At 39.5% G+C, this 14110-nt stretch overlaps 1 protein-coding gene across 2 annotated transcripts in view; it reads left to right on the top strand.

Moving 5' to 3' along the window:
* TEX36 (testis expressed 36) overlaps nt 1-14110 on the top strand; it is a 90354-nt gene that overhangs the window by 13914 nt on the left and 62330 nt on the right. Inside the window, exons 2-4 of one of the 2 annotated variants that reach the window (XM_007964368.3) lie at nt 4564-4695; nt 5442-5522; nt 10651-11152. In XM_007964368.3, the coding sequence (XP_007962559.1) occupies nt 4564-4695; nt 5442-5522; nt 10651-10947 (510 nt within the window). In that variant the 3' untranslated portion in view covers nt 10948-11152. Of the gene's footprint in view, nt 1-4563; nt 4696-5441; nt 5527-10650; nt 11153-14110 lie in introns of those variants that run through there. The other variant, XM_038009697.1, reaches the window with a different exon arrangement.

The following is a 14110-nucleotide window of genomic DNA, read 5'->3' as shown; positions in this document are numbered from 1 at the left end:
TGAAAGAATCGGAGAGCCACACACAGAAGAATGAAACTGGACCCCTATCTCTCACCATATACAAAAATCAACTCAAAATGAATTGAAGACTTAAATATAAGACCTGAAGCTATAAAAAACGCTAGAAGAAAACCTAGAGAAAACTCTTCTGAACTTTGCTTTTGGCAAAAAATTTATGACTAAGATCTCAAAAGCATAAACAACAAAAATGAAAAGAGACAAATGGAACTACATTAAATCAAAAAGCTTCTGCACAGCAAAGGAAACAATCAAAAGAGTAAATAGACAATCTGTTGAGTGGAAGAAAATATTTGCAAACCATTCATCTGACAGGTGACTAATATCCAGAATATACAGGGAACTCAAACAACTCAACAGTAAAAAACAAAAACAAAAACAACAACAACCACCACCACAACCAAAAAACCAAGTAATTCCATTAAAAAGTGGGCAAAGGACATGAATAGACATTTCTGAAAAGAAGACATACAAATGGCAAACAGGTATATGAAAAGATACTCAACATCATTGATCATCAGATAAATGTAAATCCAAGCCACAATGAGATATCACCTCACCCCAGTTAAAACAGCTTTTATCCTAAATACAGGCAATCACAAATGCTGGTGAGGATATCAAGAAAAGAGAACACCTGTACACTGCTGGTGGAAATACAAATTAGTATAGCCACTGTATTAGTCTGTTTTCACATTTCTATAAAGAACTACCTGAAACTGGTAATTTATAAAGAAAAGAGGTTTAGATTTGCATTTCTCTGATGGCGAGTGATGATGAGCATTTTTTCATGTGTCTGTTGGCTGTATGAATGTCTTCTTTTGAGAAATGTCTGTTCATATCCTTTGCCCACTTTTTGATGGGGTTGTTTGTTTTTTTCTTGTAAATTTGTTTGAGTTCTTTGTAGGTTCTGGATATTAGCCCTTTGTCAGATGAGTAGATTGCAAAAATTTTCTTCCATTCTGTAGGTTGCCTGTTCACTCTGATGGTAGTTTCTTTTGCTGTGCAGAAGCAAATCAAAACCACAATGAGATACCATCTCACACCAGTCAGAATGGTGATCATTAAAAAGTCAGGAAACAACAGGTGCTGTAGAGGATGTGGAGAAATAGGAACACTTTTACACTGTTGGTGGGATTGTAAACTAGCTCAACCATTATGGAAAACAGTATGGCGATTCCTCAAGGATCTAGAACTAGATGTACCATATGACCCAGCCATCCCATTACTGGGTATATATCCAAAGGATTATAAATCATGCTGCTATAAAGACACATGCACACGTATGTTTATTGCAGCACTATTCACAATAGCAAAGACTTGGAATCAACCCAAATGTCCATCAGTGACAGATTGGATTAAGAAAATGTGGCACATATACACCATGGAATACTATGCAGCCATAAAAAAGGATGAGTTTGTGTCCTTTGTAGGGACATGGATGCAGCTGGAAACCATCATTCTTAGCAAACTATCACAAGAACAGAAAACCAAACACCTCATGTTCTCACTCATAGGTGGGAACTGAACAATGAGATCACCTGGACTCGGGAAGGGGGACATCACACACCGGGGCCTATCATGGGGAGGGGGAAGGGGGGAGGGATTGCACTGGGAGTTATACCTGATGTAAATGACGAGTTGATGGGTGCTGACGAGTTGATGGGTGCAGCACACCAACATGGCACAAATATACATATGTAACAAACTGCACGTTATGCACATGTGCCCTAGAACTTAAAGTATAATACTAATAAATAAATAAATAAAAATAAAAATAAAAAAAAGAAAAGAGGTTTAATTGATTCACAGTTCTGCATGGCTGGGGAGGCCTCAGGAAACTTACAATCATGGCAGAAGGTGAAAGGGAAGCAAGGCACATCTTACATGGCGGCAGGAGAGACAGTGAGCAAAGGGAGATGTGCCACACTTTTAAACCATCAGATCTCATGAGAACTCACTCATTATCATGAAAACAGCAAGGAGGAAATCCACCCCCATGATCCAATCACCTCCCACCAGGTGCCTCTTCTGACATTTGGGGATTCTAATTCAAGATGAGATTTGCGTGGGTACACAGAACCAAACCATATTAGCCACTATGGAGAATAGTACAGAGGTCCCTCAAAAAACTAAAAATAAAACTACCATGTGATTCAGCAATCCCATTGCTAGGTATATACCCAAAAGAAAGGAAATCAGTATACTGAAGAGATATCTGCACTCCCATGTTTATTGCAGCACTATTCACAATAGCCAAGATTTGGAAGCAACCTAAGTGTCTATCAATAGATGAATGGATAAAGAAATGTGATACACATACAAAATGAAGTACTAGTCAGTCATAAAAATGAATGAGATTCTGTCATTTGCAACCATGTAAATGGAACCGGAGGACATGTTGTTAAGTAAAATAAGCCAGGAACAGAAAGACAAACTTTTCCCATGTTCTCACTCCTTTGTGGAAGCTGAACATTAAAACAGTTGAACTCATAGAGAGTGGAATGATGGTTATCAGAGGCTAGGAAAGGTAGTGGTGGGGGAAGTGGGGATGGAAAATGGGACAAAAATATAGTTAGAATGAATAAGATCTAGTATTTGATAGCACGACAGGGTGACTATAGTCAATAATAATCTATTGTACATTTTAAACTAAAAGTAGAATTGGGTTGTTTGTAACACAAAGAAATGATAAATGCTGGAGGTGATGGATCCTCCATTTACCCTGATGTGATTATTACACACTGTATGCCGGTATCAAAGCATCTTATGTACCTCATAAATATACACAGCAACTATGTACACACACAACATTTTAAATTTTAAAAAAGAAGACATACAAATGGGAAACAGGTATATGAAAACATGCTGAACTAATCATCAGGGGAATGCAAACAAAAACCACAATGAGATATCATCTTATCCCAGTCAGGATAGCTATTACTAAAAAGACAAAAAATAGCAGATGTTGGCGAGGATGGGGAGAAAAGGGAACTCTTACACACTTTTGCTGGAAATGTAAACTAGTAGAGCCACTGTGGAAAATAGTATGGAGATTTCTCAAAACACTAAAAAGAGAAAGTACCATTTGATCCAGCAATGCTATTACTGAGTATCTACTAAGAAGAAAATCAATATATAAGAGGGATACCTGTACTTGCGTGTTTATTGCAGCACTATTCACCATAGCAAAGACATAGAATCAACCTAAGTGTTCATCAGTGGATGAATGGATAACGAAAATGTGATTGCTATTTAGCCAAAAACATTTGCAAACTATTCACGCTATTGGAGTGTATACATTTCCTCTTTGTATCAAATCTGCCACATCAGGTAGGTATTATTACTCCCATTTTACAGATAGGGAAACTGAGGCTTGAGAAAGTTTAGTCTCTCTCATCAGGCTCACCTAGGAGATAGGAGAGAGAGCTGGGGCTGGACTCAGGACCTCTGAATGTCTGGCCTCTGACCCAACCACATCTTCTTCTTCTCCCTTTATGGGAATTTTCATTGAATTGGGTCTTGTCTTTTTAATTTCCGTTCATTTCCTCCTAGAGAGTCCTGCTTCAGAGCTCACTTTGTTGGGGTGGCTTTTAAGAGGTGCCATTCAAATAAAATTGGGGTGAGTTTCTCTCGCCATCAAGAGCCAGCCACATCCAACTTCAGGAATGAAAGACTCATCCCTCCAGTTGCTAGGAGTGTGGCCCTCACTGCCCACACCGAGAGATCTGCTGGCTGAAGACAGCTGCCTCCCTAGGGTCACCCCCTCTTCTAGGGGTAGCCCAGGAATAAATCCAATGCCTCATTGCTGGGTGCACAGAGACTGGATCCCCTCTCCCCAACTCTGAGGGGCCACCCAATGTCCAGAGCTCCCAGCCGGGTCAACAGAGGCCCTTGTTGGTACCAACCCCTTCTGCCCAGTCCTGTTTCCTTCCCAGTCTTGTTGATTGAGATTGCAAGGACACATTCTAGATAATCCTCACTGTCTTCATTTTTCTTGCTTCACAGCCTTCTATTCCCTCTTTTTCCCTCCTAGATGTTACCTCCCCTATACCATCCCACATTACCAGCAGAGAATCATCTGGGACTCTCTGTTCCTCCCCTTCCCATGGTCTTAGGGTCACCTCATACCTACGTTGCTGCAGGTTGGCTCATCTCCATAAACGTGGGTTGGCTCCTAGGTCCTCAGTACTGGGAGCTCCCTGACCACAGGAAGGATCTCAAATAACACATTTCTGTCTTCTCAGAATGTGTCTGCTCACTCTCTGAGGACCACACCCTCCTTACCAGGCTATGGAAACATTTCCAGGCTCCAGCACAGCAGGGGTGGCCTCTGTAACTTGAAACAACCGGCAGTGATGGCTCTGGGCCATTACAATGTTTTTTGTCTTGGAAAGAATACTTGAAAATTACAAAAATTATGCCATTTCCATTGCATGCCAAAAGCACCCAAATTGCATTTTAATCACTGTACAGAGGAAGCCCTGATACTTGGCTTGTAGATTCGAATGTGTCTGGTTTTAATCAAGGCGTGTGCTGTTCTTCCAGTTCCCTCACATCGGGCTAACGCAAAAGACATCAGAATCCAACACCAGGGCTATGTTAAAAGAGCCCCAGAGTCCACACTCGCCTTGGCAAGTGGAGGGGAAGCTGCCGCCCATATACAAAGTCCGGGAGAAGGTGAGTCCTGAACACTGGCCACAGCCATGGGCTCTTGTGGACCTCCCAGGGGGCAGCAAGGCTGGCACGTTGGGCCAAGCAATCGTTCCTTGTAAGAAACTGCACATTTACTATCCTTGGACCCTAAGGGTTGGTAGTGTCCCCACCCCGTACCCTGGTGCTCTCCAGCAGGAACTACCTCCTGCTACGGACAATCTGGTCAGGCTCCTCCATGAACAGGAAGCAACATCCTTCCAGCCCACAGCTCATTAACATGCACCTCCTGCCTCCCCGGCCAATTCCTGAGCAACTTCAAGGCCCTGCAGTGGCACGAAGGAGAAGCAAGGGTCCATTTCATACCTGCCAGGGTCCCCCCGAGTGAGGCCTTGGGCCAGGGCTCTCATCTCCTGGGACTCCTACTGGCCAGATGATGGAGTTGGTCTACACAGCCTCAAAAGTCCTTCCCAGCTTTTGGCTCTGTGAGCCTATACGCTTTTCCATCCTTGCCTCCAAATAAGGTGTTTTGAAAGAGAATTTTTATGACTTTCAGGAAGCTGGAAATAAGGTGGGGTTTCAAAGCCCCGGGGCTGATGAGCACGTGGATATCCTCCCTGTCCTGTATCTGCTCCATCTCGGGGGCCAGGTTTCATTGTCTTTCTTAGAGGTCACTTTGCCTCATCCATCTTCCTTCCACATCACCGGATCCCAGTTCTGAAAGCAAGCCGGGTTCTAATGTGTGCCGTTTCTCTTACATCCCACTTTTCCAGCAAGCAGTGAATAACCAGTTCCCATTCTCCGTGCATGACAATCGGCACAGTTTGGAGAACTCTGGATGCTACCTTGACTCCGTGAGTATTTCTTTCCAAATTGTTAATAAAACAGGGAACAACACAAGGGATCTTGATTTTCTGGGGTGTGTTGAAGATAGAGGACTGGCCTCAAAACTGGAACAAGGTCAAAACAAAGCGAGATCTTAAACAAGACTCATAACAGGTTAAAAAAAATGTTGGAAGCTCTCAGAATTCCACGCCGCTTTCAAGATTTACACCAGTGTTCTGCCTAGGTGTGTGTGCGCTTCATCCTTCTCCAAGTGCCTTCCCATAAATTGTCTCTTTTGCGAGCTTTCTTGTGAGGATCTGCCATGGGAAGGAGGGACTGCTATGCGTATCTCTGGATAGCAGAGCCAGGATCCCCAAGGAAAGGTCAGAAGGAGGAGGAGCTTACATAATAGAAGGAAGGATTTCCTCGTGACTGGAGTTGCCTTTTCTCAGCAGGTGGTGAGTTCTCCTTCACTGAAGAACATGAAGTCTGACACAATGGTGGTTAACACAGCACTATGTGATAGCAATGTAATGTAAACTGTATGCATAATTTTAAACATTTTAGTGGTTACATTAAGTACAAAGAAACAGGTGAAATTTACTTTAATAACATATTTTATTGGCTGGGAGCAGTGGCTGACCCCTGAAATCCCAGCACTTTGGGAGGCTGAGGTGGGAGGATCATTTGAGGTCAGGAGCTTGAGACCAGCCTGGGCTACCTAGTAAGACCCCGTGTCTACAAAACATTAAAAAATTAGCCAGGTGTGGTGGTGCATGCCTGTTGTCTCAGCTACTCAGAAGATTGAGGCAGGAGGTTCACCTGAGCCCAGGAGTTCAAGGCTGCAGTGAGCTATGATCATGAACCCTGCACTCCAGCCTGGGTGTCAGAGTGAGATCCTATCTCAAGCAAACAAAAATAATTTATCTAGCCCAATAATTCTCCAAATTGTCCATTCAACATGTAATCAATATAAAAAATTAATGAGATATTTTACATTCCTCCTTCCAAACCGAGTCTTTAAAATCTAGGTGGTATTTTACACTTACGTAACATCTCAACTTAGACAACTCACATTTCAAGTGCTCAGTGGTTACATGTGGCTCGGGGCTACCAGACAGCATAGCAAAGGGAAACCTATTAGGTAGAAAGCTGCATCAAGTGATATCTGCAAATCCTCATGGAAGCTGAAAGTCCATGATGATGAAGATGTTATTAATGGCCCACCATTTAGAAAGCATCTGCCATATACCAACATCTCATATTACTGTATTCAATCCTCACAACAATCCTACAGGCTCATTACACTTATCATCTCAATTTAGAGACGAGCAAATTGAGATCCAATAAAGTTAAACAACTTGCCCCAAATCCCTCTTTCTTCTAGACTACAATGTCTTAACTAAATAGAAGTGCCTTCACCTGAAAAATCTGGTTTTCTTCTGGCACAATGTTGAAAACAGAACCAGAATACCCACTTAGCCTGCTTCTGTAAATGGAGTGCTTAATATTGTTTTTCAAATAACCAAAGCAACATACGTCCTTTAAAAACTGAAATAATACAGAATTGTATAAAATTAAAAATAAATTCACACCCTTATTTTCCCTCCTCACAATCTGACCTTGATGATTCACTGCTAGTAATGGTTTTGTGGGCAAAATTTGAGAATTTTTCCAATTCACACGCAAATGTACACACATAAATGTATATTTGTTAATGGTATAAACAGGCTTGTACCACTTGTATTTTGCTAAGGTTATGATGGTCTTCTAGAAAACCTTGGAAGCTTTCCAACTTTCTCTATGTTCTGGAATAGCTTATATAACATTTGGATTTTCAGTTTAATGAAGGTTAGACAGAATTTGCCTATGAAATAACTTGGGCTTGATATATTTTTTAGAGTAAGTTTTTTATTACTTTTTATTTTGTTCTTGATTATTAATCTATTCAAACTTTCTACCTCTTCTTGGGTAGATTTTGCTGATATATATTTGCCTAAAATTTATCTAATTCATTTCAAATGTACTGGTATAACATCTCTCAAAATAGTCTTATTTTGTTGTTCCTTTAAAATTTTTTTCAGTTGAATGTTTAGTTCACATACTTGCAATTGTTTTTGTTAATAATTTATTAAAACTATAAGTAGTCTTTAAGATTATTGGTTTGACTACATCCTAAAGGTTTTTCCAATTAAGGTCTCATTATTATTTGCTTTCAAATAGCCTATGCTTTAATTTTTAATTTCCCTTTTCCTAAAAAAATTGGAAGAATGTTTTGAATTATCTATAGGTTAAAAATTTTAGAAATAATCTATTCTTTGCTAATACTTAGTTTTATGGGTTATGGTAAATTTCAAAGAGTATAATCTAAGATTTTCACTTTTTGAAATACGAGATTATCTTTGTTGTCTTGTATGTGATTAACTTTAACAAGTGTGTCGCGGCTGTTTACAAATAATATATATTCCCCCATGTTGGTTACAAAGTTCTTTATATTTATTAATTTAGGACTGCGAATTATTTAAATCTTTCTCATGCTTGTCTTAATTTTTGTATTGATCTGTCAATTTCTGTTTCTAAGATTATTCTTGAGTTTCTAAAGCTTTTTTGCCTATGTAGTTTAATACCATATCTTTCTGCATCAAAAATTTTTGTTGTTTTATTTTTATGATGGCTTTTGCCGTTTATCAATATAAAGTGTTTCTCTTTATATGCGTTGATGCTTTCAGCCATAAATTCTATCTACGTTATGATACTAGCATTGTCACTATTACTCTCTTTTTGCTAATGTTTGTTCTTTATGTTATGGCCCATTCCTTTGTCTCCCTAATTTGTAGTCACTTTGCTTTGCGTTTGTCCTCTATGATAAGTAGAATGCAGCATAGTTTTTTAAAAAAATCCAAGAATCTATTTCTTTATGTGAGAATTTAGCCCATTCACATTATTATGACAATTTATGCTTTTGGTTTTATTTCTGCCATCTCACTTTTATGTTTCCTATTTATTATGCTTAAATATTTTGTTTCTTTTTTTCTTCCTCTCATGACTTTGCTAGACTGAGTTTCTTTGCTCACTCTGACTTCTATTGATATTCTATGAGAACTTGCCCTCAAGTATAAATATTTAATAATTATATTAACACTATATTACTCTATGTATAAAAATTAATAACTATAGCTTTTCCCCAAGAATAAGGTAAGTCTTCCAGCATGCTGTATCTCACTTCCTGCTTCAGGGCTGCTGTATTGGTGGCCAGTTTGTATCCTCCAAGTTCTGTAGGTGCCATTCCTGGACTTCAGCTGGGAGCTCAGAGACGTGGCCCTCATTTCCCTAATCAAGTTGAAATCCTGGAATTTCAGTTGCAAATTCTTTTCTGTCTATCTTTCTGTTTCCCTCCTTCCTTTCCATTTTGTGAATTTGTACAATTCAATATATTTCATAGTCACATTATTGGCAAGCATTTAGGTTTCATCCATAAATTTTACTTGCTACTTTCCTTGAAGCTCTTTCCTCTGTTTTCATCATGCCTTTCTTTTACTTGTTTTTCAATTTGCTGGAGTATCCTCAAGGCACTCTTTTTTTTTTTTTTTTTTTTTTTGAGACAGAGTCTCGCTCTGTCACCCAAGCTGGAGTGCAGTGGCCGGATCTCAGCTCACTGCAAGCTCCACCTCCCGGGTTCATGTCATTCTCCTGCCTCAGCCTCCCTAGTAGCTCGGACTACAGGCGCCCGCCACCTCGCCTGGCTAGTTTTTTGTATTTTTTTAGTAGAGACGGGGTTTCACCATGTTAGCCAGGATGGTCTGGATCTCCTGACCTTGTGATCCGCCCGTCTCGGCCTCCCAAAGTGCTGGGATTACAGGCTTGAGCCACCGCACCCGGCCCAAGTCACTCTTTAGAAGCTGACTTGGACTTTGTGCCCTGCGTCATACACTTGTTCCTGCAGTGCCACTCTCCTCTTCTTCTCCCCACTCTGGTTCCGGGGGGCTGATCTATGTGGAGTACGTTCCTCCCCAGTCCCCTCAGTCCTGGAGCCATTGCACAGCCCCTCGGGGTGTCCTTACACATACCCACACATATGTAGATAGTCCGTTTATAGACTGTCCTCAAATTACTCTAATTGAAATGTGCCTTGCATCTCCTGCTGCGAATCTGACATTGACCCTTCATCACAGAAACCTCACTTTACTGATGTGAAGTCTATGTAATGTAACGTCCATTTCCTCTCAGTCGTTCATGTCAGTATAGTGTTTTTGTTCTTGGTTTTCATCTAGTTGTGATCAAACAGAATGTACAATTTTGAGTACACAGTAATTATTAGGTTCACATGTAAGGTGCTGAGAGTGAATGAGGAAGCCTGTGGGCCAGTACCCAAAGGTGCTGGGTCCTTCAGGGGAGCCCTTAGGGATGGGAAAGAATTCGGCCTCCTCAGACTTTTCAGAGAAAGAGTCATCATTGGTCCCACTGAGTGCTGGGGAGCAGGGAGGGTCGGCGATGTTGGGGCAAAGGGAACCTACCTGGGTCCCTAAGGTTGAGGCTGTCTAACAGTCTGTTTCTGGCTGAATTCTCTCTGGTTCTGCCTTCCATGTCTCTAAAGGCCCAGGCTTCTTGGTGGCACCAGAAGACTGTGAGGACAATAACAGAACCCCGCCAGGGTTTTGTGAGTGTCAGTTCATAACCTTCAACAGGTTGGTAAAGGAGACCTCGAGACAGTCATCATAGGGTGCATTTCAACATATACATGTCAAGTAACTGATTTTAAGAAAGACCTCAGAACTATGTGACTGAGGCTGGGCATGGTGGCTTATGCCTGTAATCCTAGCACTTTGGGAGGCTGAGGTGGGCAGATTGCCTGAGCTTAGGAGTTCAAGACCAACCTGGGCAACGTGGCAAAACCCTGTCTCTACTAAAAATACAAAAACTTAGCCAGGCGTGGTGGCATCCACCTGTAGTTCCAGTTACTCAGCAGGCTAAGGCATGAGAATTGCTTGAACCCAGGAGGCAGAAGTTGCAGTGAGCTGAGATCGTGCCACTTAACTCCAGCCTGGGCGACAGACAAAGACTGTTTCAAAACAAACAAACAAACAAACAAACAGACAAACAAACAAAAAACTATGTGACCTTGAATATTTTCTTTCTAATCTTGTAATTCTTCTCCAGGGCCTGGGACGTAAGAAGATCGCTCCAGATAAGAGGCAACATGTTTCAAGAAATTTTAATCTCTGGGCGTGTGACTATGTTCCATCTTGTCTTGATGGCTTTTCAAATAACCAAATATCATATGTGCATAAAGAAGCCGTGGTGGTCTCAAGTTTCAGACGCTTTCCACGATGCTATAAAGAGATATGGAACACTTTAACATTTCTTCCTGAGCGAAGATATACAGAGTTTTTGAAAAAGAAGCCCAAGGTAAGGTTCACTATTGACAAAAAGGTTATTTCTTCACTGGAGTCCTAATCCTCCCAGAAGATTTTTGATGAATTTTTAATATTGGTATTTCGTCAGACATCCTAAAAGCATACGTTTTCTGATCCAGCACTACTATTTAATTTTTTAAGTGCTTTTATGATTTTTATAAGGTCAAAAAGCATTCAGATCTTTGTGAAATAAATATGTGATGACATACGCATGTGTAAATAAACTTTTCGGATGGCCACATTTACTTTTGGGGAATTTTAAAAAGTACATCCTTATATGGTCATATTTTCATTTTGAAATTTCAAACCATACAGAGGAAACGAAAGTGCTCCTGATTTCACCACATCTCCAATCCTGTACGTCCTCAGAAGTAAGTTAACTACTTGTTTTTAATCTGCATTTACAAGCATATACATCTGCATTAACACATAAATTTTTAACATTACTATGTTACACAGTGCAAAATATTCTACTTTTTTCTTTTTTTGAGACAGTCTGTCTCCCAGGCTGGAGTGCAGTGGCACGATCTCGACTCATTGCAACCTCTGCCTGCTGGGTTCAAGTGATTCTCCTGCCTCAGCCTTCCCAGTAGCTGGGATTACAGGTGTGCATCACCACGCTGGGCTAAGTTTTGTATTTTTAGTAGAGATGAGGTCTCACCTTCTTGGCCAGGCTGGGCTTGAATTCCTGGCTCCAAGTGATCCTCCCACCTCGGCCTCCCAAAGTGCTGAGATTACAGGCATGAGCCACCGCACCTGACCTTCTACAGCTTTCTTTTGATACTTAATAATGTGTCTTGGAATTCTTGCAGTGTTACAAGAATAGACTGATTTTTCAAAAAATCACTGCCTATATTTCCAAATACAAATTCACTCTGTTTTAAATAATTATCTTAATAGACATTTGAATAATTTCTAGTGTTTTTGCTGTTAGACACAGTGGTACATGAACGTGCTTGATCAGCCTCTCTGGATACATGCTTTCCTGCACCTCTGGAGTGGATAGACTCTGAAAAGTTACTTTGTTAGTACTTGGTTGATAGTAATGCACAAAGTGTTGAGAAATAATGCCATTGGTTTTGAAAAAGACTGGACCAATTGAACTCCTACTAACAGTATCTGTGAATTTCTGTTTTTTCCCCTCTCACATTATCATTTAAATATTTAAGGATATTTAAGGGGAAAAATGGGACCTTGTTATTTTCTTATTTTGCATTTCTCTAATTATTAGTGAAGTTGAGTATCTTTTCCCACGCAGTGGCCTCCTCTATTTCCTTTCTATAGACTGAGCAGTGTCCCCATCTTTCCTTACCAAAATTTTCTTGTTTATCTTGGATATTTTTTCTGTACATAAATTTTAGAATAAGCTTGCAAAGTAAACAAACAACAACAAAAATAACACTGCCAATGTGATAGGCATCGCCCCAATGTTGTTTTTAATTTATGGGTAAACGGACACCTTTATACTGCATCTTCCCCTTTGTTTGAATTTACTTTATGTCCTTCAGTAAAGTTTATAATTTTCCTCACATGGGTCTGATGTGTTTCTTTTCCATATTTATTCCTGTATATTTTGAAATTCTGTGGCTATTTTGAATGTTTTAGTTGCACTTTTAGATTGGTTTTGGCAGATGCATGAGAAAGCTATTGGTTTCTGTATATGAATCTTCTACTTGGCGACCCGGCTAAACTTCTAATAATAAATAAATAAATATTCTAATAAAATAAAAAGAAATTTCTAATAATATTTCAGTTGATTCTCTTCTGGATTTTTCTAAATGGAAAATTATATCATTTGTAAAATAATAATTATTTTACGTCATTTCCAACATTTATGTTTTGCCCATCTTATTGCATTGGATAGGACCTCAGGTACAATTTGAATATTATTACAGAGAGTATGTATCTTCATTTTCTTTTTCTTTTCTTTTTAAGAGACAGGGTCTAGCTCTGTTGCCCAGGCTGGAGTGCAGTGGTGCCATCATAGCTCGCTGCAGCCTCAAACTCTTAGTCTCAAGTGATTCTCCTATGTAGTGAGAACTACAGAAGCATGCCACCGCACTCAGCTAATTAAAAAAAATTTTTTTTAATATATGGGATCTCGCTATGTTGCCCAGGCTGGTCTCAAACTCCTAGCCTCAAGCATTCCTCCTCTGCTGGAATTAGAGGCATGAGCCATCATGCCCGGTCTTGATTTCTTTATAGATTAAGGTGTTAAGCTTTCGTGTCAAATATATTTCAAGTATTTTATCTATTTTGTTGTTTTTTGTTCCTCTTTGCTTATAAACTTTATTTCTCAGAGCAGTTTTAGGTTTACAGAAAAATTGGAAAGTTCAGAGTTCCTGTATACCCACTCTCCCTGCTTATCTCCACAGTTTCCTCTACTGTGAATATCTTGCTTTGGTGTGGTATACATTATATAAAAGCCCTGCATATTTTAACACAGTAAAATGAATGAAATTTTTATTTAATGGCTTCAGGATTTCACATCGTGCTTAGGACTTCCTTTGCTTAAGATTATTAAATAATTCTGAGTTTGTGCTATGGTTGTACGTATGGAGGGACATTATAGCAAATAATGTTCCGGTGTTTATTGAGATAATCTTATATTTTTCTCTATTAATCTGTTAATATAATAAGGTATATCAGTGGATTTTCTAAACTTCAGTCATTCCGGCATTCTTGGGACAAACTCTAGTTGTTATGAGGTATTATGCTTCCGACGCATTCATAATTCGATATGCAATTATCTTACTTGCAGTCTTTTAGTTTTTAAACTTCTGCAATTATTATTTTAGCTTTCAGTTGAAGGCAGCTTTCTCTCCTTTTCTATCCTCTGACACTGCTTATATAAATTGCAAATACTTACAGAATTTGCCAGGAAAACTCCTGGACCTGGGGCTGTTTTCGGGTGCAAATCTTGGCATGTCTTTTCCATTTATTTTTATGGAGATTGGTCTGTATGGTACTTCCATTTTTTTTTTCTTTTCTAATTTTGATCATTTTTATTTTTAGAGGAAACCATTTGTTTTACATGGCTTTGTAAAATGTTGGTGTTTTAATACAGTTCTCTTTTCTAAGGCTCTTAAAGTCACATCTTGTCCTTTGACATTTTGAATGTTTACATGCCTTTGCTCTGTTTACCAACTCTACATTTTTGTTGCTGTTGTTTTCTTTTGATCTCATTAATGTATGCTTTCATG

This window comes from Chlorocebus sabaeus, chromosome 9, assembly GCF_047675955.1.
Source record: "Chlorocebus sabaeus isolate Y175 chromosome 9, mChlSab1.0.hap1, whole genome shotgun sequence".
Classification (NCBI taxonomy): domain Eukaryota; kingdom Metazoa; phylum Chordata; class Mammalia; order Primates; family Cercopithecidae; genus Chlorocebus; species Chlorocebus sabaeus.
The sequence above is the reverse complement of the archived record's forward strand: the minus strand, read 5'-3'. Positions and strand labels throughout refer to the sequence as shown.